Source organism: Drosophila ananassae, chromosome XR, assembly GCF_017639315.1.
Source record: "Drosophila ananassae strain 14024-0371.13 chromosome XR, ASM1763931v2, whole genome shotgun sequence".
Taxonomy (NCBI): Eukaryota; Metazoa; Arthropoda; class Insecta; order Diptera; family Drosophilidae; genus Drosophila; species Drosophila ananassae.
Genome location: NC_057932.1, coordinates 21,329,661 through 21,349,058, shown reverse-complemented (window position 1 = coordinate 21,349,058; position 19,398 = coordinate 21,329,661). Strand labels below are relative to the sequence as shown.

At 47.8% G+C, this 19,398-nt stretch overlaps 7 protein-coding genes across 8 annotated transcripts; 4 read left to right on the top strand and 3 right to left on the bottom strand.

The window, feature by feature from the left end:
• Nucleotides 1-1,326: 1,326 nt before the first annotated feature.
• LOC6501879 (acylphosphatase-1) lies at nucleotides 1,327-1,839 on the bottom strand. The gene has a single exon (XM_001966714.4). It carries the CDS (start codon nucleotides 1,704-1,706, stop codon nucleotides 1,410-1,412), a length of 297 nt encoding a protein of 98 aa, XP_001966750.1. The 5' UTR covers nucleotides 1,707-1,839; the 3' UTR covers nucleotides 1,327-1,409.
• Nucleotides 1,840-2,609: 770 nt separating this feature from the next.
• Nucleotides 2,610-6,401, bottom strand: LOC6501877 (protein snakeskin). Its single transcript, XM_001966715.4, has 3 exons — nucleotides 6,233-6,401; nucleotides 3,163-3,280; nucleotides 2,610-3,105 (listed from the first exon to the last, which is right to left on the bottom strand). Exons 1-3 carry the CDS (start codon nucleotides 6,272-6,274, stop codon nucleotides 2,888-2,890), a joined length of 378 nt encoding a protein of 125 aa, XP_001966751.1. The 5' UTR covers nucleotides 6,275-6,401; the 3' UTR covers nucleotides 2,610-2,887.
• A 186-nt stretch (nucleotides 6,402-6,587) lies between these two features.
• Nucleotides 6,588-8,904, bottom strand: LOC6501876 (U3 small nucleolar RNA-associated protein 6 homolog). Its single transcript, XM_032452473.2, has 4 exons — nucleotides 8,670-8,904; nucleotides 8,300-8,603; nucleotides 7,056-8,243; nucleotides 6,588-6,995 (listed from the first exon to the last, which is right to left on the bottom strand). Exons 1-4 carry the CDS (start codon nucleotides 8,759-8,761, stop codon nucleotides 6,762-6,764), a joined length of 1,818 nt encoding a protein of 605 aa, XP_032308364.1. The 5' UTR covers nucleotides 8,762-8,904; the 3' UTR covers nucleotides 6,588-6,761.
• Nucleotides 8,905-8,954: 50 nt separating this feature from the next.
• LOC6501951 (chromobox protein homolog 1) lies at nucleotides 8,955-10,692 on the top strand. Its single transcript, XM_001966717.4, has one exon. It carries the CDS (start codon nucleotides 9,215-9,217, stop codon nucleotides 9,896-9,898), a length of 684 nt encoding a protein of 227 aa, XP_001966753.1. The 5' UTR covers nucleotides 8,955-9,214; the 3' UTR covers nucleotides 9,899-10,692.
• A 38-nt stretch (nucleotides 10,693-10,730) lies between these two features.
• Nucleotides 10,731-13,630, top strand: LOC6501952 (anaphase-promoting complex subunit 4). Of its 2 annotated transcripts, none has more exons than XM_014904188.3 (6): nucleotides 10,731-10,993; nucleotides 11,067-11,309; nucleotides 11,377-11,776; nucleotides 11,838-12,008; nucleotides 12,069-12,231; nucleotides 12,289-13,630. In XM_014904188.3, the coding sequence occupies exons 1-6, from the start codon at nucleotides 10,882-10,884 to the stop codon at nucleotides 13,525-13,527; spliced, it is 2,328 nt and encodes a 775-aa protein (XP_014759674.1). In that variant the 5' UTR covers nucleotides 10,731-10,881; the 3' UTR covers nucleotides 13,528-13,630. The 2 variants fall into 2 exon arrangements, with proteins under 2 accessions (XP_014759674.1, XP_001966754.1); XM_001966718.4 differs by having other exon boundaries at nucleotides 11,838-12,014.
• A 140-nt stretch (nucleotides 13,631-13,770) lies between these two features.
• On the top strand, nucleotides 13,771-14,583 carry LOC6501953 (pre-rRNA-processing protein esf2). The gene is made up of 2 exons (XM_001966719.4): nucleotides 13,771-14,043; nucleotides 14,119-14,583. Exons 1-2 carry the CDS (start codon nucleotides 13,806-13,808, stop codon nucleotides 14,484-14,486), a joined length of 606 nt encoding a protein of 201 aa, XP_001966755.1. The 5' UTR covers nucleotides 13,771-13,805; the 3' UTR covers nucleotides 14,487-14,583.
• Nucleotides 14,584-14,857: 274 nt separating this feature from the next.
• LOC6501954 (T-complex protein 1 subunit beta) lies at nucleotides 14,858-18,406 on the top strand. Its single transcript, XM_001966720.4, has 4 exons — nucleotides 14,858-14,997; nucleotides 16,064-16,753; nucleotides 16,988-17,615; nucleotides 17,678-18,406. The coding sequence occupies exons 1-4, from the start codon at nucleotides 14,995-14,997 to the stop codon at nucleotides 17,962-17,964; spliced, it is 1,608 nt and encodes a 535-aa protein (XP_001966756.2). The 5' UTR covers nucleotides 14,858-14,994; the 3' UTR covers nucleotides 17,965-18,406.
• Nucleotides 18,407-19,398: the final 992 nt, after the last annotated feature.

The window sequence follows — 19,398 nt, the reverse complement described above, 5'->3', positions numbered from 1 at the left end:
TGATTCTGCCTCGGCTCCGACGCCGACAGAGCCAGCGGTGGAGCCCCCCGATCAGTGATGGCACATCGGCTGTTTAGTCTCCAATGGGGGAGAGGCTTACTAGCTAATTTTTAAAGTTAGGAGTACCGCTTTGCGTAGTTCTTATGTCAGAAAAGTTAAGTGGGCTAATCTAGGTTCTTTTCGCAAAAATCTATTTTTGATTAATCCTAAAATGGCGTCCAGGTCCGATTCGGATTGGGATCAAGTCTGGGACTAATGCGCGTTGCTCTGACGATTCTGGGTCTGCTGTGGCACGCGGACTTGCTCCGATCGTGGCAAAAAAAGCATTCGGAAGAACTGGCAGGCACTTGACTACCTGTTGCACACCAGATACAGATACTGCGATACACAGATACAGATACAAATAAGCGCACACTCGCAGATAGAGAAACATGTCCGCAAATTGACCCATAAAATGGAAACCTTGCTTGGGCCATGATAGATTAGCTGTCCATATATCATGGCAGATACATTATCGAGTGGCAGCCAGACAGGGGAGCTGGGCAGGAGTAGCTTGGTGGCTGGTAGCTGGTGGCTGGTGGCTTGGCGAGTGCATAGATAAGTGCACTCGATCGATGCACGTTGGGAAAAGTAGAAGAAGAAGGCCAGAGTGCTTTTCTCTCAGTGCTGCCGATCGCAGCGCAGATACTCTGATTTGCATGCCGGGTGCTCGGGAGGTGGCGTGCGTATCTGCGAGATTCGGAAACTCTGGATCCAGAAAAACGAGCCGCATCCGAGGCACACGATATCCTACATTTGATCGCCGATCAAGGCCAATCCCCCTCGGACCCCATTAGCTTATTAGTCACGATCGGGTGATTGAATCGGGTGGGGCAGGATCTGTCCTGGGACATTCATGGGAGGAGGAGGAGGCCTCCCATCCAACCATATCCGATTCCAACATATGTAATCTGCAACAAGCAATAATATTTCATTATTATTATACTATTATTAGCATATTGGTTTCAAATTCAAAAATTCAAAAATTAAATAGTAAATTAAAGTTAGAAGATATCCAATTAGCAACAAATTGTACAAAAATTGTAAATAAAAATAAAATCCCAGGAAAAAATATAAAAATTAGAGACTAATTTGAAATGAACAAAATAATATTAGGAAAATAAGAGCCCGATCCGAGTGCTATGAAGGCTGGCACTCGAATGAAAATTTGCCCAGGAGTAGGTCTGGGGTCCCAGAATCAGGGCTGTAATGGGAGTTATTGGATAACCGATTATTCCTCAAGGACCTGTCAGAGTCAACTTTGATAAATAAAAAGTAGTAATCAAAAATGGTTAAGAGATGCCACTAATAATTTTAAACTTTTTTCTAAAAAAATATATATGGTTTAGGGATTTCCCTCGTCCTCAGTCCTATTTCTTCAACTGAACTTCGAAGTTCTTGTAGGTGTACTCCTGGATGGCCTTCATGTTCTTTATGACGAACTCCTTGATGGCGGCCACGTACTCGCCGGCAGTGGTGATCAGCTTCTGGAAGGCCTCGATGACCTTTCCCTCGCCCTGCAGTACGCCCTTGTAGGTGTCCTCGCTGATCTGGGTGATGTAGCCCCGGAGCCCGAGGGTCTTGGCCTGGGCCACGGCGAACATCTCGAAGGCATCCTTGGGGACCTGGCCCTTGATCTCGAAGTCGCAGGACATCTTTTCGGCCATCGCGCAGTCTAGCTCTTCCTCGCCACAAAAAAACAGCTTCCGACTCGAAACCCGAATGAGATGAGACAGAAAAGTCCCAGCCCCTTGTGACCCTGACCTGGCCCTGGGATCTGGAGTCGACAAATAATAAGTTTACGCTCCGGAGACGTAATTGCAGCCAATTATCATGTACTTCGTAATCTCCGCCAGAGATCGGCCAGACCAAGTTAGTTCCCAGAAGAAAACATCAATGGAAAAGAGGTAATGACCTCAACACTTTCCGAAAAAATAATATTACACAATAAAATACAAAAAAAAAGGTAACAAATAAACGTAAATTTAAATCACAATTCGGTTTCAAGTCTTTGGCGTCCATCTGAAGCTCCTTATTCGTCCTGGGCATCCGTATCTGCGCACTCCTCTATCTCAGAAGCGTTCTATCTCAGGGGGGCTTTTCGGCTTTGGAACTTCCGCCAGTACTGGCACTGCACTGCGACTGTTCAGTTCGAATTCATGCAGAATCGGTAAGCAAGGGATATGAAATATTAAAATAATACCTATGATTACAACATCAATCACAATTATAAGTTTGAGGCTTGGAAACGGTGGAACAAATGGAACCAAGTCCGTGGCAGGAACAAATAATGGGGCTTATGAAGCGATTTAAATGGAGTTTCAACTCGAAATCCTTTAACCATATGCACTTCTGGACTGGACCAGTTGTAGAATCCAACACAGAATCCAAGATGAAGCAGTTCCTCCGGGGAAGAGGAACCTTTCCACCTGGCAGTCACTCCTTTTTGGTAACGGCCGGCACGTGACATCGCGCTCTTCCCGAAGACACTCCTCCAGATGGCGTTCAGTTACAGTGACGAAAGACGTGTTATGATTAACCAGAAGCCGCAGAACAGAAACAACCAGCAGTTGTGTGTGATTTAGCAGAATGTGTGTGCAGTGTATATATTTTATGGATTTGGGACACTCCCCGAGGGGGGATCTCAGTGCCCACGGTTCGGACAGATCACAAGCGAAAGGTACACGACATTTACATAGCGTGCAGTACATAGAAGATAGCGATATACATATATAGTAGATTCTTTAGGGTTCTTCAAGATTCTTCATGAGTTAAATATTCGAGTTTCGGTTCAAAAAAAAAATTATCATATATAGTGATGTATAGAGGGACGGCGGCTGGACGATCTTTACGTTCGGCAAATGGAGAGGGTGTCCAGAAGGAAGACGGCTCCGTTGATGATCATCAGGGATCCGGCGGCGATGGCGTTGCGCTTCCTGTCCGTCTGCAGCCTGGCATCATGCCACTCGTCGATCACCAGAGCTCCCGAGGCCACGAAGAGGACGCAGCCAATCAGGGAGATGAGGGCGTTCAGACGCTTCTCCACCAGGGAGTTGATGACATGGCCTGTGGATTGGACGTATTAGATTTTGAGGAGGAGGAGGATGAGTGTCATGGACTTACCGATGAGCAAGACTCCGCAGATGATTGTGAAGCCGCCAATGGTGCCGCACACGATGAGGGGCCGGGAGGAGAGGGCCCCGTCCACCTCGTACATCACGATGCAGGCGATGGAAATGGCCTTTGGGATTCAAGAAAAGGAGCGATTATAAAAACTTGTTGCTTATAATGGCCGGTTGCTAAATCTATTTCTATTTGCAGTGTCTCAGAGATATATTTCTGTTTATGCTGGCCGAAACGACCGGAAGTTGGCCCGCCGAGGACCGGCGTTTACGGGCCCCAGGTGTGTCGGAGGCCTTCAAAAATAGAGATTCCGAAAAATTCAGAGAAGCGCATGGAAATACTTATTAAATTTGCAAACTGTCCATTGTTTGGATCAAACATGGGAATAGGGAATAGGAGAGTAGTACCCAGGAGTGCCTGTTGAGGTGCCTGTTGGGGCTCTCCACACTCACTCCACAAAAGCCGGCGCATTAAAGGGGGGCTCTGCTTATCAAGCATGGAACTATGGGGATATTGACACGCTGATAATGGGCGACACCCATAACGGACCTAATTGAATACACATTGGAGGCAAGGCGGCACTCCCACCTCCCCCTAACTGCCAGCCATCAATCAATTAGCAGACGGATCTGCTAATTGGCCTAATCCTGCGGAAGCCCCAGCCCCCAGGATACGGACTAGCCCTTCCCGATGGCCGTGTGTTTGCTTTGGAATGCGAGAGGGTCGTTAGGTCATTAGAGTGGCGGACCATCCTGATGCGACATTATTTGGCGTAAATAATATCATTTGTCCGTGGGTGGGGCTCCGCTTCCCTAGTCCCTGGATCACCTATTTGCTTTTGGGAGAGGTGGTCGATGTGTGTCAATAATTACCGAATTCGCCATTAGCCCCCGGCCGCATGTAATTACTTATGGCATTAGCCAATAATAGATTTAGAGGCAAATGCCATTGGTGGTCTATACTTCTTTTCGGCGGATGGCCGATGAGCAACCCCAGGCCCCAGGAAAGGCCAGTTTCAAAAGCCCCAGATCAATTTTATTTTCAATTGATATGGCCCGGTATGGGCCATTCATTATGTCGACGCCTGACGTGCCATTGACTTTGGCCGCAGGGACAAGGGTACGATAAAGATACTACCCAGATACAATATGGCGCGGGAGTACAAGGGGAAGATAGAGGCTAGGCAGGCGCTCGAACTCGCACCCGCAGCACAAATCAAATAAATAAGTTTCGGGAAAAAGGCGAAACATAAACAACAAATGCGCCGCAGAGATCTGCAGTTGAGGCGTTTATTTGGCTGTTAAGACATTTAAGAGCCTTCAGGAATTTTCTACTAAAAATAAGCAATGAATAATGCTTCGTTAAGCTAATTAACTCAACTACATATTATTTATTTAGGCTTGAGCTCCACTCGGTCTCCCAGAAGGACTCCCATTTGGTGTTCTTTCCTCCTAAATGACATGATGATGTTCTGCCGATACGAGGATGAGCGGCGGATAGAGGGGGTCTGGTAGTTACGACCCAGTCATGGCCAATTAGCTATTCCGAGAGCATTCCCATTTGTTTTCACAATGCAATAGACAGACCGAGCGAGCGACCGACCGATCGAGCGACCGCCCGACGATCCCACATGGCGTATGCGCAATGCGTGCCGGCTCCTCGCTTTTGGCCATGTGAGGTGATGACATCACTGGCGAGCTGTTTGCCAGCACGCTGCGGATTAGTCAGAGCCAGTAGCCAAGTTGGGGGGTGTGGTCGGGTCGGATCGGACGGACATGATCCGCATTGCAATATCGAGTGTTGAGCCCCAAAGTGGGTCACGTCGCTGAGTTGCTCCGAGTTGAGTAGTAGTTAAGTTTTGCTAAGAAAACAAATACTTAATGGACGAGATGAACTCAGAAGGAGCCCGGAATCTGCCTCCATATATACATATGCCAATTGTGGCCGCTACCCGCGCCAATTGAATCATCCGTGCAGGCTGATAAATAATGAACATAAACAGCCAGGGTCGCGACCACTGCCTCAGAGATACAAACAAATCTCAATGCAATGGCCCCAGTAGACTATATAGTATAGGAGAGTACGTGATCCAAGCAGAGTGAGTCAGGCAGGAAATCGGCTGCACTATTCAGATTCTGATTCCAATAAACAATCTCGTGTGTCAAGTCCGAGAGTAAAATAAACAAGCTGCTTCTTGGTTCTGGTTATGTGAGTGGGGAACCTTTTACGATCCAAGTGGAGCCACAAAAATAGCCCGGACTAAGTTAACCATGAAATAGGAGGCTTCGAAGGGAAAGGCCCAGAACCGTTAAGGCTGAATGGCCAAAAAGGTGTTGCGAGGGCCGTCCTACTCCCAATTTAAACCCGACAATTGCAGTTTCGCAATTTGCAAGTCAATTACCGCCCAGCGAGACACACCTGGAGAATCAAAAATAAAATTAAATTCGACTGAGCACTGCGCAAGAGAACGAGCTAGTCCGGCACATGGGATGAGCTGGGATCTCTGCCGAGCCCGGCCTCTGCTGAGATCACATAAATCGGAGAATGGCGGGTGACATCATATCCGAAATCATGGGCGTTTCAGCCGCGCAATTTGCTTCTGGGAGCCCCGGAACAAAGCGGTCATGGCCAGAGCCCACAACAATCGAAGCTAAGGATGAGCGGTGCGTTTCATCTGGTTCTGACATCATCTATCATCTACCCTCCAAGCCCGAATCTACGCACTACGCACTGCTTTGAAGAAGTGAAGTCATGGAATTTGTTTTGGTCCCAAAACCGGTTATTCCCCCAGCTGCCCTTATGTGGCCTTCCTCAACAAAGCCGGAGGCAGGAAGGACAGAGCGGGGTTGAGGCTATTATGAGGCAATGAATATGAGCTACAACATAAAGCATTATAAAGAATGTATCTATATGCTGAACCTAAAAACAACGAGCTCTTCAGTTATCATATCTGAATAAAAGGCTCGCAATATACCTTCTGAATAAACAAAGTGACACTTGAGGCACACTTCAGACCTAATTGATGACTCTATCTGCTTTCCTTAATTAATTTCATTATCAGATCACTCACCAGCTCGATGATTTTAAGCAGAAGACGATTGTTGAACTCCATGGCGCTGCTTTGGGACTCGGCTCTCTACTTGGTTGTCTTCGGGCAGGATTACGGATCGTACTGATTGGTTAGGGTGTCTCCGGTGCGTGTGCTGATTCCACGGCGTCGGCGAGCGAACTGAATAAAGCTGAAACGGATAGCCATGCTCACACCGTGCCGCCGTCGCAGTCGGCAGAGGCAGAAGCAGAAGCAGAAGCGGCGGCAGAAATGGCGGCAGAGCGAGCTATAAAGCGAGACGCAAATGGCCCGCCACTGAGGAGGCCTGGAGAGGTCCTGTGGAAATCAAGCTGAACAACCAACCAAAACAATAGACTTCAAGTTCTCGTACAATGTAATATCACTCATTTAAGGTAGACGCATTAAAAGTCTATCATATTTAGTCTATAAACTAAGTCTAGTAACAAAATTTCTTAAAACATTTTCCAAAAACGGGTTGAAGAACTTGGTATGCGAACCTTTCCCACGCACCCTACAAGCTCACTACCAATTACGTCTCCACAGAGGCTCCTACATAGGCCAGGGCCCGCTCGGACTCGAAAGCGGCTACGTATTGGGGCTCCAGAGTGGTTAGGGCTCGGTGGGTGAGCAGGGCTATGTTCTTGGTCTCGCCGTGATCACGTTCGAAGGTCAGGTACTCCACCCAAATGCGCGGCTCTGTCTTTCCGAAATAGCAGGCCATAAACTCGTAGCACATGCGCCAGTATTTGATGCTCGCATTCTCCTGTGGAAAAGGGTAATATATGTAAAGAGGTTTCAACTTGCTTTCCTGGTTTCATCTTACCCGTACTGCCACACTAGCTTCCAGCTGAGCCATTTGGCGGTGCATCTCCAACGACATGGGAGGCTGGATGGCCAGCTTGGCGTACTCCTTGCGCGCCTCATCCACGGAGCGTTCCTGCCACAAGTAGCGCAAGTAATCGAATCGCAGCTCCCCAAACTCGGGCCAGGCGGACTTGCAGGCAAGGTCATAGATCTCGTCCAGTCGGCGCTCACTTAGGCTGTCTTTACGGGTCTTGTAGTACAAAATGGTGCTCTTCCACAACGGCAAGGCTTCTGCGCCCATGTTGCTTTTTATCTTCTGGAACAGTTCATAGACCAGCGACTCACTGTCGTTTTGAATGTGAGTAACAAGCAGCAGTTCGTGCATCTCAACGGATGAGTCGTTCTTCAAGGCTTCTGTGATAATGGTGACCGCCGCCTCCAGGCCACTGGGAGCACTGCAGAGCATTTTCCGTAGAATGGCATAGTACTTGACCTTCATCATACGCGAGTGATGGCCGGCTTGCAAGGCATCCGCCAGGCACTGTTGCTTCAGAACGCGCTCAACGTTGCCGTCAGTACTCATAGCCACCATGGCATCCAAATATTTGTCCCACATCTCGGCCGTTTGGAGCTCCTCCACTGCCGACTTGTAGACAGCGACACAGAGCTCAATGCGTCGCTTCATGGAGCGGACGTTGACAGAACGTGACCTCTTGCTGAGAGGCTCGTCGGCGCTATTAGAATCCTGTTCCTCCTCCGACAAGTCGCCCAAATGGAAGCCACGCAGCTCGCGCTGTGCCAGTAGGTCCCAAAGCCCCGGTTCCCGAGGAAACTTCTCCTGCATATCATCGATAATCTTACGCTGCACCTTACCTGTGAGCTCGTGGTATTCCTCGCAGATCTCGAGGAGACTTCTGAAGTAGTCCAGCTTTGTAATATTGGCCATGCTGTTACGATAGACGGCCTCCACGTGCTCCAGTTTAACATCCTGCTCTGAAAGGGTGTTTTCTGCCAGATTGCGTTCGCTACTGGCCGAAGCTGCTTCCTTTAGCATAATATTAAAGAAACATTTGTTAATCGTTTCCGAACTTGGATGACGTTGGAGGCCTCGCAGCAGTATGTCCTTAACCCTGGAGACGTTCAGACGATTGTGCTCATAAACCCACTCGGCGGCCTCCACCCAGAAATCCGGTTCGTCCCCATGGTACTGAAAGACAAACATTAATACAAATTCGAAGACATGTGCTTGAGAGTGTTTCCCACCAGCAGCATCTTCTCGTAGATGCCAGCCACCTCGACTGGGTTGGTCTTCTTGCTAAACTTTATCCAGTTGTTCCAGAGGCGCCTATCATGGGTAAACTTTGCCAGCGCTTCTCTGTACAGACGCATAGTTCTTATGGAAACGGCATTTTTAAGACCGGTAAGCTTCACATGCATCTTTTTCTCCTTGTCGGATATGGTCTGGTGCATTTGCTTTTCGTACAATATGAACTCAAGGTAGTCACTGAGGCTCTGTTGGCTCTTAGAAATCTTTACGAACAAACGTTCCCGGCGAAGTACAATTTCTCTGCGAAAGAAAGCGACAGGATGAGTACCGGGGATCGGCATATCCAATAAGGGGGCGCGCACTTACCTAATTTGCTCCGGGAGGAATACATTGTAATTCTTCATTTGCTCATACTCAGGGAGCAAACGTTCCTGCATCTCAGCTATAAACTCGCCCATTTTCGGTAGCTTTTATTTCAAAATTGTTTACTTCAAAAAGAGCCTCACGTGTAACAGAACGATTTGGTTATCGATTGCTTAGTTGAATGTTATCGGAAATGGCACTAGGGATGACACAATTATAGTGACGAGAATTTTTTTGTTTTGTTTTATTTGTAAAAAGTCCCGCAATTAAAAACAATTCATATTTCATGAATTTGTTTTAATAAATGAGCTTTATTCTTCTTTCCCCAATCGCCTCCTTGATTTCGCAGCGCGGGAGATACTTGCCGATATTCGCAACAAACGAGTGGTGCATCACTTACCGCACGTACGCCGTTCTTCTTCTTCTATCGGCACCAAAACGACGAAGGTAAATAATTTTTTTTAGGACGCTAAAAAGTAGGAAACTAGAAAGAGACAAACGGCTAAATACGCAGAAAACGTAAAACCAAGAAACGTCAAACAGAATCAATGGCCGAATTCTCAGTGGAACGTGTGGAAGACAAGCGGACGGTAAACGGTCGCACAGAATATTACCTCAAATGGAAAGGCTACCCGCGCAGTGAAAACACTTGGGAGCCGGTGGAAAATCTCGACTGTCCAGACCTCATCGCCAACTTTGAAGAGTCTCTAAAGAATAACAAAAAAGAAACCAAGAAGCGGCTATCCACCTCATCCACCCCCGAGTCAATTCGCAGCAAGCGCAAGAGCTTCATGGAGGACGAGACGGAGGAACAGAAGAAGCTCATCGGCTTCGAGCGCGGCTTGGAGCCATCGAAGATTCTTGGCGCTACCGACTCATCCGGCCACCTGATGTTCCTAATGAAATGGAAGGGCAGCGACCACGCTGATCTGGTGCCGGCCAAGCTGGCCAACATCCGCTGTCCCCAGGTGGTGATCCAATTCTACGAGGAGCGCCTTACTTGGCACACCGGCAGCGGGAACGGCAACGGAAACGGCAGTGCAGGAGGCGGCGGGTCAGGAGGCAACGGAGGCCTGGACACTGCATCGGGAAGCGTTGGAACGCCCGGCGGCAGCACAGCCGAGGGGGACAACGACGAGGATGTTGGTAGTCCGGCAGAGAGCATTAACCAGGACGAAAACATCAAGCCGGAGGAGAGCAGCGAGATGGGGAATGGCGAGACCGACGACTAGGTGCCGGGCAATCCCAGTTGTGGACCTAAATCTGTATGGATACATACACGCCGGTCCGTTTATACACACATATGCATATATTGTAGCGTAGTCCTTAAGCCTAAATCTCTATTTACTAAAGTTACCGTCGCTAGTTCTCAAGGCAAATTAATACTAAGTTCAAATTCGGCAATTTTTTTTCGTTTATTCGTTTATGAATTCCTAATACGTCTGCCCGATCACGTCCTTGCGTACAAGTGCATGTGTGTGTATGTGGCACGGGCTAAGATAAGGATAAAAGTGTGTAGGACGGAGAAGCTAGTGGCTTCCGATAATAAGTCTAATCTAAGCGGTTAATTGTAAAAAATAATAGTTTCACACACAAAACACATTTGTCCGTTTGGACGATCAGATGACGCCAGTCGAAGCCCTCGGTTCAGCCCCTCCTTGGAATAAAACGGAAATAGGGACTCGACTCTACATCATGATTTTCGTTAAATTATTGTTTTTTCGAGGAAAGTTGCCTTCTCAGTAATTTAAATGTTGCGCCTAAACAACCCATCCTGGAAATGGGCACATTTCTCCCCATAATGAGAGGGCAGTTATGATTAAGAAAACAGAATTAAAATACGAACGAGGAATATACTCCGTTCAGTTTGAGTTATACTCCTAAATTCAAGCATTTAGTGGAATTGTCAAGGCACTTTCCTAAGACACAGTTGAAAAAGATGTATTAAATTGTGTTTAAAATAAACGTAGTTTTCGATTACTTCAAGCTAAAAACTGGAATAAAATTTTTTTGAATGAAACGAATAGATTCTTCGTTTTTTATTGGTTTCAAATGGGTCGGAGTTTGGGTATTTTAGTCGCCCAACGATTGCCGTGCAATCGATATCTCCGCCAAGTCGATAGACCTCTGACAGACGCCGGCAAAGTGCAAACTCAAAACTAAATTGCCAACTTGAATGTGAGGAAGCTGTGGCGGCTGCGACCCAACCGAAAACATGGCCCAAACGAGCTCCATGAAGCTGCTGGGCGCCCGGAACATGACCTGCATCGTGGAGCGCATGGAATGGAACAACAAAATGGACCTCATCGCCTACGGCACAGAAAAGGGTAAGCTGGCGCTGCTGCTGCGCCGCAAGACTCCTTCGAGAAGTATGTACTACAAACGAATACACTCCGGCAGGCGAGGTAATCATCCAGCGACTGAACTGGCAGAAAATCGTTACCTTTCCCACCCCGGGCGAGGATGTGCGTGTGCGCTCCCTCAGCTGGCAGATGGACGAGACTCTCCTGGCAGTGGGCTACAGCAACGGAAAGGTGGCTCTCCTGGACGCAGAAAGCGAGACGATCATCTCGGGCCTTATCTACGAGGACGACATCAAGAAGGTCTACTTCAGCAAGGCCATTAACTCGCAGGAGACCCTGGGTGCAGTGATTTGTTTTCCACCTTTTGTGTACTGTTCGATATAATCTGAATCCCAACCCGTGTTCAGGCACCTACACCTGCAATGCGAAGGACAAGCACCGGAAGTTCCTGCCCAAGCTGCAGCCTCTGACCAACATCGATCCCTGCTTGAAGACTCTCGACCAAAAATCCTTCCCGAAGGGCTCGCCCTGTTTCCTGGTAGTCATCATGCGGAGTGGCAAGGTGCATCTGCTGCTGTTGGGGGCCTTACAGGCTGGCAGCATTGACCTTACCCAACACGTGCTGCATCCCGAGCAGTTCGACGTGTACGATGTCCGACTTAACGGCGACTTCAACGCCATTTATGCGCTGCTTCGGGACGGCCAGCAGCTGAAGATGCTGCACTTCCACAACCAAGTTCTACAGGAGTGCATGGCCCCCATGCTGGAGTTAGCCACTCATTGTGCCCACATTCTGGAGACTAAGAAGTAAGCACCGAAAGAAATCTCTGGCGTAGAGTTGTGGCTAATGTTTCTATTACCTAAAAAGCTACATCAACGACACCCAGCAATGTTTGACGGAGGCATGGGAAACCGTGCAGCTGGAAATGGACAACAAGCTCACCAAATATGCAAACGCTCAGCCCTACGGTTTGATTTCCGCTCACTTCATGGAGCTGCATGTCTTTGGTTTCGCCACCTTTGAGGTGGAGGAGTTTCTGTTCGAGTGAGTTGCGCCGCTAACTGAAGATCCTAATGTTTATGACTTCCTCCTATGCAGCACCTTGTCGGAGAAGGGCTTCAAGAAAATAGCGAACTCCGTAGATCTGAGTCTGAGCAATCTACAAGGATTGGTTTTCAAACAACTCAATGCAGCTTCCGTCAACATGATTTACTTTCTAAACACAATTGCTGGTTTCGGTCGCATGTCGCACTTCTTTGAGGTCAGTAAGAGAGTTTCGAAGATGAAATCGGATCTTTAAAATTTAAATCCTTTCTAGTCCCTCATTTCACCGGAAATGGCCAACGAGGCGATGCGGGCCTGTGGCGCTTTTGTCCTGAAGGTTCACGAAATGCAGAAAACCATTGACACACTGGTGTACGACATGAAGCTTTTCCACGCCTGGATGATATTCACCATTCTGCGGCTATCCCATCAGGAAATACCCGATGATCTTGTTCTGACCGAGGAAGAGAATATAGCATTGGCCGATTTCCTGTGCTCTATGGAGCCGGAAATCGAGGATCGTAGCGACGAGGAAGATGAATCGGAAGCAGACTTGCTATCAGAAACGCCACCACCCACAAGGAACAAGTTCAACCTGGAACGCGTGGGGCAGTACTTTGAAAACGCGCAACTGACGCAGCCATACACAAAGGACCCCAGCCAGCTATGGGAACAGATGGTAGCAGAGAATGAGTGCCTGAACCACTGCAATCTTTTTGTGCCACACGACAAGCAACTTTCTCTGGTCCAGCAACGGGACAAAATGTTCAACGCCATCGACGCCGTCTTCCACAAACCCACCGAGAGTATAAGTGGAAGCTTCAAGTTAGCATCGGCGGTTCTTTGTGCCGACCTGCCCCCCATGGAACCAGGCGAAGCCTTGGAGGATCGGGACTTTGTGACATGCAGCTATTACGTGAATGAGAATACAAAATGTGATATGCTGGCCTTGACCATCAGCTGGCAGGAAGCCATGATTCTAGAGGTCAGCAGAGCAGGAGACTGTCTGCTGCGCTGCACGAAGATCCAGTTGCAACCTGGTATCTTCACGCCAGCCCTTCACGAGGACTTCTACCACCTGCGCTTCGTCGATCTTCAATTCTACAATGAGTCGGCACTGTCCATGCTGGCGCAGACCACAACATCGGCTCCCGGTATCCGGCCACACAGCTACTTCATACAATTCTCGCTTGCTGCAGCCAGAAACCAGAGCACCCAGCACCAAATGGGAACACTGGTGAAACTAAAAGAAGCCACAGTGACCCACAGTATCCACGACGTTGCTGATGGAGTCGCCTTTAAGGGATTGGATGGCGTGTGCGAGATGCTAGCTGTCTCTGGTAGCCGGAAAGTGGCCACAGTTCTCTCTGATCGAAAGCGAAAAATGACGATTTTCGAGATGGAGGTCGAGGAGGAGGAGGACGACACGGAGATGTCGCAAGCATCGTTCCTGGAGATCAGCAAGGAGTCTGTTTTGGCCGGCGCCGGTGATGGGGAAAAGACGGAAACGTAAATTCTGGAGTTTGTTTTAGAGTTTCCATTGGGTGATTGAGAGTTGGTGTCTTCTACCCTTTAATATATATTTTGCTGCTTAAATATATATAAAAAATAAATTATATCTTTGAATTGTTTTTCCGATTAAAACGCAACTATCGATATTTCCTCCTCTTATCGGCAGTTTCAAACTCACATCCCAAAAAGCGTGTAAAGAATTCGTTTACCACGCTATTATCAAATAGAAAACAACACCAAGAGTTTGTAACAGAAATAGCACATAAAATACCTGAGGACATGGACCAGGTAGAGATTCCGTCGACAGGCGCTGAGGAAGAAAGCGACAACGACGACGAAATGGATCTGGCCAACTTCAAAGTGAGCTCCAGTGGCCCCGTTGCCGTCAAGAAACGCAAGAAGGGAATCATCTACATATCAAACATACCCAAGCACATGAATGTAACCCGCCTAAAGGAAATTTTGAGCGAATTTGGAAAAGTAGGACGAGTCTACCTGCAGCCTGAAAAGGTTTCTAGTAAGTTTGCTTTGCAGGTTAAAATACGATTGTATTAAGTAATTATACTAATAATCTCTCTCTTGAACTAACCAGGCGAGAAGGCTAAGAAGAAAAGAAAGAAGTACAACATCCACTTCACCGAGGGCTGGGTGGAGTTCGAGTCAAAGCGTGTGGCCAAGCAAATTGTCCCTTTACTGAATAACAAACAGATATCGACAAGGAAGAAATCACAATTCTACGACTCACTGTGGAGCATGAAGTACCTACCGCGCTTCAAGTGGGTACACCTCACGGAACGTATGAACTATGAGCAGGCGGTCCACAAACAACGGCTCCAAACTGAAGTGTCACAGGCTCGCAAGGAAACCACCTTCTTCCAGAACAACCTTGACAAGAGCGAGTTTCTCAAAAAGCAGGCCAAAAAGGCTAAAAAGTTGGACAAAAAAGCCACAAGTTCGTGAAGCTACGCCTTACACAGGGGATATTCGCCTTTTTGTTTTGTAAATTATTGAGAACTATTTTAGGTGTTAGAAATAATAAAGCTTAAGAAACTTAAAATTGTCAATTCCGGCTCATTTGAAACTTTTTTCTTTTTCGAGCCCTGCCGGTGATGGCACCATGGATGGGTTTTTTATTTGGTATTTTTCTTCAATTGATTATCAATATATCGATATTTTAGTCAAACTATCGCAATTCGCTCTGGAAAAACTAGTATTTATTTGGAATTTTCCTGTTTATATAAAAAATGTATCGATGTTTTAGATCAACTATCGCAGATGCTCCAGAGCGAGCATTTGTGTGTATGGTAGTGGGACCAAACAAAAAATATCAAAAAATACGGTATTTTGGCAAACTAGAGAAATATAGACAGCCCTACTGGCAACACCACCATTTTCTTTGTCACCTTTTGCACCCGTGTGGTAAATTTGTAAATTCTGTGATCAAAAAACATCCTATAAAGCAGTGAAAATGGTAATTTAAATTGAAAAAACCAAATTTTTTATGTAGTTTACGGCGCGAGCAATTGATTGCGAGAAAATTCTGATACTTTTCATTGACAAAAACAAGAGATTCGGTGTATTCGTTTGCCGGGTGTGCGAGCGGCGGCATCGTTGCTTTGATTCCGCTAGAGTAGGGCCAGGCACGTGAGCGGCTGGCGGAGCGTGCATTCCAGAAGATTCCTTCTGCCCAGTTGCCTGCTATCCTTGTGCTGGTCCAAGTGGTCAGCCTAAGACAGAAGGCTTCGAAGAACCTTCCAGATGTCATCCACGCTATTCTGCGGCCGACGGATGATTCACTCCGCAGAGGCCGCTCTCTCGTGCCTGTATTTTGGAGGTTAGGGCGAGCCGACAATGCACTGAGAGAAATAAAACAAAGTTCATATCGTTCTGATACACCTGAATTAGGCGTACTTCCTTGTGCAGAATTGAAACGAATGCCAAGTTTTGTTTTTGCCGTAAACCCTTGTCACGTGCTGCAAAAACTGTAATTTGTAAAGAAAATTTGTACTTGATCCATTCATAGCTTTTACTGCAGTTTAATTGCAGGAAATTGCAGCACTGTCAAGTGCACAACCACCAGAATAGTCGCATAATTCTAAAGTCTGTAGTTCGAATTACTTTCGGGAAGTGCGTTTGGCTGCAGCTGCAGGCTTCCGTAAAGCTTAGTTTCCCCTGAAAACCAACTTCCCCTTACAGAGTCCGAGCCCCGAGCCCATGGCGCCTATTTAATTCGGGGAAATCACAAACATCTTTGCCAAATCATTCGGTAATCGGAATAGGTGACAGCCATTTCACAGAAATAAGTCCACAAAGGTGGAAGCACTGAACATTCGGTAGAACTCTTGGATCGTGTTTCATGCCGAGCTCCTATATATGGCCAGAACCGGTCGGCAGTTGACCATTTTACGGGTAACCGGCTTCTGGCATGGTTCCAAATCCTGAAAAGCGGATCGGGACTTTAGAGTATTAGTTAGCATGGGTAGGAATATATGGTGTGGTATTCAGCATTTACTCACCCAACGTCTCTATTCTTCCAGGAGATGTCCTTGAATCCCGTGCGTGTGCTCAAGAACGAGGCACAGGAGGAGAAGGCCGAGATGGCCCGCTTGTCCTCGTTCATTGGTGCCATCGCGATCGGCGATCTGGTCAAGAGCACCCTCGGGCCAAAAGGAATGGACAAGATTCTGGTGGCCACTGGACGCAATGCCGGCCAAGTGGAAGTGACCAACGATGGAGCCACCATCCTTCGTGCTGTGGGCGTTGACAATCCGGCCGCCAAGATCCTGGTCGACATGTCGCGTGTGCAGGACGAGGAGGTGGGCGACGGCACCACCTCGGTCACAGTGCTGGCCAGCGAGCTGCTGCGTGAGGCAGAGAAGTTGGTGGAACAGAAGCTGCATCCGCAGACCATCGTCGCCGGCTGGCGTCAGGCCACCCAAGTTGCCTTGGAGGCCCTCACTGCTGCCGCCCAGGACAACTCGGCCAGCGACGAGAAGTTCAAGAACGACTTGTTGAACATTGCCCGCACCACCCTCTCCTCAAAGATTCTCCACCAGCACAAGGATTTCTTTGCCAACCTGGCAGTCGATGCTGTCCTGCGCCTCAAGGGCTCCGGCGAACTGAAGTCCATCCAGATTATCAAGAAGTCGGGCGGCACCCTGGGCGATTCGTTCCTTGATGAGGGCTTCCTGTTGGACAAGAAGCCGGGCGTGCACCAGCCGCAGCGCGTCAGTATTCTGTTTATTTTCTTGGTCAAGTTTTAAGTGCCTTGTCCCGCTTCTGCTTCATTACCTGTTTCCCAGCGCGTCGAAATGACTGTGACTTATGCGTATTTGATGTCATATCACAGCCATTTTGACGAGTTTGGTGGACAGTGAAAGTCATCGGCGCGAGACTCAAGTGGATGCTTAGGAAAGTGTTTTGCGATAAAGTGTGTTAATCCTTTGGCCCTTTTATTACAGATTGAGAAGGCCAAGATTCTCATTGCCAACACGCCGATGGACACTGACAAGATTAAGGTCTTCGGCAGCAGCATCAAGGTGGACTCTCTGGCTAAAATTGCCGACCTGGAGATGGCCGAGAAGGAAAAGATGAAGGAGAAGGTCGACAAGATTCTCAAGCACCAGTGCAACGTTTTCATCAACCGGCAACTCATCTACAACTACCCGGAGCAGCTGTTCGCCGACGCCCAGGTGATGTCCATCGAGCACGCCGACTTTGACGGCATTGAGCGCCTGGCCTACTGCACGGGCGGCGAGATTGTGTCCACGTTCGAAAATCCCTCGCTGGTCAAGCTTGGCGAGTGCGACTTGATCGAGCAGGTTATGATTGGCGAGGACACCCTTCTCCGTTTCAGCGGCGTCAAGCTGGGCGAGGCCTGCACGATTGTGATTCGCGGCGCCACCCAACAGATCCTGGACGAGGCTGACCGCTCGCTTCACGATGCCCTGTGCGTCCTGGCTGCCACGGTGAAGGAGTCGCGCATCATCTATGGCGGCGGCTGCTCCGAGGCTCTGATGGCCACAGCCGTCCTAAAGAAGGCTGCCGAGACACCCGGCAAGGAGGCCATCGCTATTGAAGCCTTTGCCCGTAAGTAGACCTGAATACCAGCTGCTTTTGTATGTTGTTCTAATGGCTCCCTCCCTGTTTAGGTGCCCTTCTGGCCCTGCCCACAGCGATCGCCGACAACGCTGGTTACGATTCAGCCCAACTGATCTCGGAACTCCGCGCCGGACATGCCCAGGGCAAGCAGCAGCTGGGTCTGGACATGGAGCAGGGCAAGGTGGCAGATGTCCGCGAACTGGGCATCACCGAGTCCTTTGCCGTGAAGCGCCAGGTCCTGATGTCCGCTTCCGAAGCTGCCGAGATGATCCTGCGCGTTGACAACATTATTAAGTGCGCTCCGCGCCGGCGCGTTCCCGACAGGGGCTACTGCTAAGCGATCAAGTATTCTCGTTCTAGGACACTATTTTTTTTAAATTCCCAACTCGTTTAACTTAATTGCTAAACAAAAATGTTTTGTTTACTAACAAAAAAGAAAGAAAAGCATTTCTGTACACATCCACAACCCAATCACATACTACATTTGCCCTACACACTACACATTTTCTCGCTTAACTCTATCTCCTCGTGTGATTTCTTTTTCCCTAATAATTAATGAACTACTGTTCCAGCAGGCACTGTTCGAACACATTTCAAAAATGTCTAAACATAAAAACTTCAACAAGAAGCAAAAACGAAAACACTAAACTTGTAAATCAACGCAATTTTGTACACACTTGCTGCGAAAATATAAGTTTAACAAAACCGCAAAACGTCAACCAAAACCCCAAGACAAATCAATGATATTTATGCTTAACAAAAATAAAATTTTTAACATATGTAGCCATTTTTCGATTCGATATCGACTTTCAGATGTTAGGGAATCGAACCACATAGTGGGCCATATGCGAGAAACCCCGATTCTACAAGGGCTTCCCTTGGAAAAAATTTGAAAAAATAGGGTCGAAAATTTTGTGCTGGGGTTTTGATGCAGAATGATGGGAAATCGAACCACAAATCGTTCAAGGTATCCCTTTTGGGGATCGGAGAGAAATTGGCCAAGATATGGACATCCAAGTGGGCCATATGCGAGGAACCCCCATTCTACAAGGGCTTCCCTTGGGAAAAATTTGAAAAAATAGGGTCGAAAATTTTGTGCTGGGGTTTTGATGCAGAATGATGGGGAATCGAACCACAAATCGTTCAAGGTATCCCTTTTGGGGATCGGAGAGAAATTGGCCAAGATATGGACATCCAAGTGGGCCATATGCGAGAAACCCCCATTCTACAAGGGCTTCCCTTGGAAAAAATTTGAAAAAATAGGGTCGAAAATTTTGTGCTGGGGTTTTGATGCAGAATGATGGGGAATCAAACCACAAATCGTTCAAGGTATCCCTTTTGGGGATCGGAGAGAAATTGGCCAAGATATGGACATCCAAGTGGGCCATATGCGAGAAACCCCCATTCTACAAGGGCTTCCCTTGGAAAAAATTTGAAAAAATAGGGTCGAAAATTTTGTGCTGGGGTTTTGATGCAGAATGATGGGGAATCAAACCACAAATCGTTCAAGGTATCCCTTTTGGGGATCGGAGAGAAATTGGCCAAGATATGGACATCCAAGTGGGCCATATGCGAGAAACCCCCATTCTACAAGGGCTTCCCTTGGAAAAAATTTGAAAAAATAGGGTCGAAAATTTTGTGCTGGGGTTTTGATGCAGAATGATGGGGAATCGAACCACAAATCGTTCAAGGTATCCCTTTTGGGGATCGGAGAGAAATTGGCCAAGATATGGACATCCAAGTGGGCCATATGCGAGAAACCCCCATTCTA

Bases quoted from the DNA above. Each gene is read 5' to 3' on its own strand.
- LOC6501876 (XM_032452473.2), bottom strand. From the start codon at position 8,761: ATGGGCGAGTTTATAGCTGAGATGCAGGAACGTTTGCTCCCTGAGTAT. The intron at 8,244-8,299 runs GTGGGAAACACT...TTTGTCTTTCAG, and splicing joins TCTACGAGAAGATGCTGCTG to TACCATGGGGACGAACCGGA. The intron at 6,996-7,055 runs GTAAGATGAAAC...CCTTTTCCACAG, and splicing joins AAGCTAGTGTGGCAGTACGG to GAGAATGCGAGCATCAAATA.
- LOC6501951 (XM_001966717.4), top strand. From the start codon at position 9,215: ATGGCCGAATTCTCAGTGGAACGTGTGGAAGACAAGCGGACGGTAAAC.
- LOC6501879 (XM_001966714.4), bottom strand. From the start codon at position 1,706: ATGGCCGAAAAGATGTCCTGCGACTTCGAGATCAAGGGCCAGGTCCCC.
- LOC6501877 (XM_001966715.4), bottom strand. From the start codon at position 6,274: ATGGAGTTCAACAATCGTCTTCTGCTTAAAATCATCGAGCTG. The intron at 3,281-6,232 runs GTGAGTGATCTG...TGAATCCCAAAG, and splicing joins TGCTTAAAATCATCGAGCTG to GCCATTTCCATCGCCTGCAT. The intron at 3,106-3,162 runs GTAAGTCCATGA...TCCAATCCACAG, and splicing joins CTGCGGAGTCTTGCTCATCG to GCCATGTCATCAACTCCCTG.
- LOC6501953 (XM_001966719.4), top strand. From the start codon at position 13,806: ATGGACCAGGTAGAGATTCCGTCGACAGGCGCTGAGGAAGAAAGCGAC. The intron at 14,044-14,118 runs GTAAGTTTGCTT...TGAACTAACCAG, and splicing joins GCAGCCTGAAAAGGTTTCTA to GCGAGAAGGCTAAGAAGAAA.
- LOC6501954 (XM_001966720.4), top strand. The intron at 16,754-16,987 runs GTCAGTATTCTG...CTTTTATTACAG, and splicing joins GCGTGCACCAGCCGCAGCGC to ATTGAGAAGGCCAAGATTCT. The intron at 17,616-17,677 runs GTAAGTAGACCT...CTCCCTGTTTAG, and splicing joins CGCTATTGAAGCCTTTGCCC to GTGCCCTTCTGGCCCTGCCC.
- LOC6501952 (XM_001966718.4), top strand. From the start codon at position 10,882: ATGGCCCAAACGAGCTCCATGAAGCTGCTGGGCGCCCGGAACATGACC. The intron at 10,994-11,066 runs GTAAGCTGGCGC...ACACTCCGGCAG, and splicing joins CGCCTACGGCACAGAAAAGG to GCGAGGTAATCATCCAGCGA. The intron at 12,232-12,288 runs GTCAGTAAGAGA...AATCCTTTCTAG, and splicing joins GCATGTCGCACTTCTTTGAG to TCCCTCATTTCACCGGAAAT.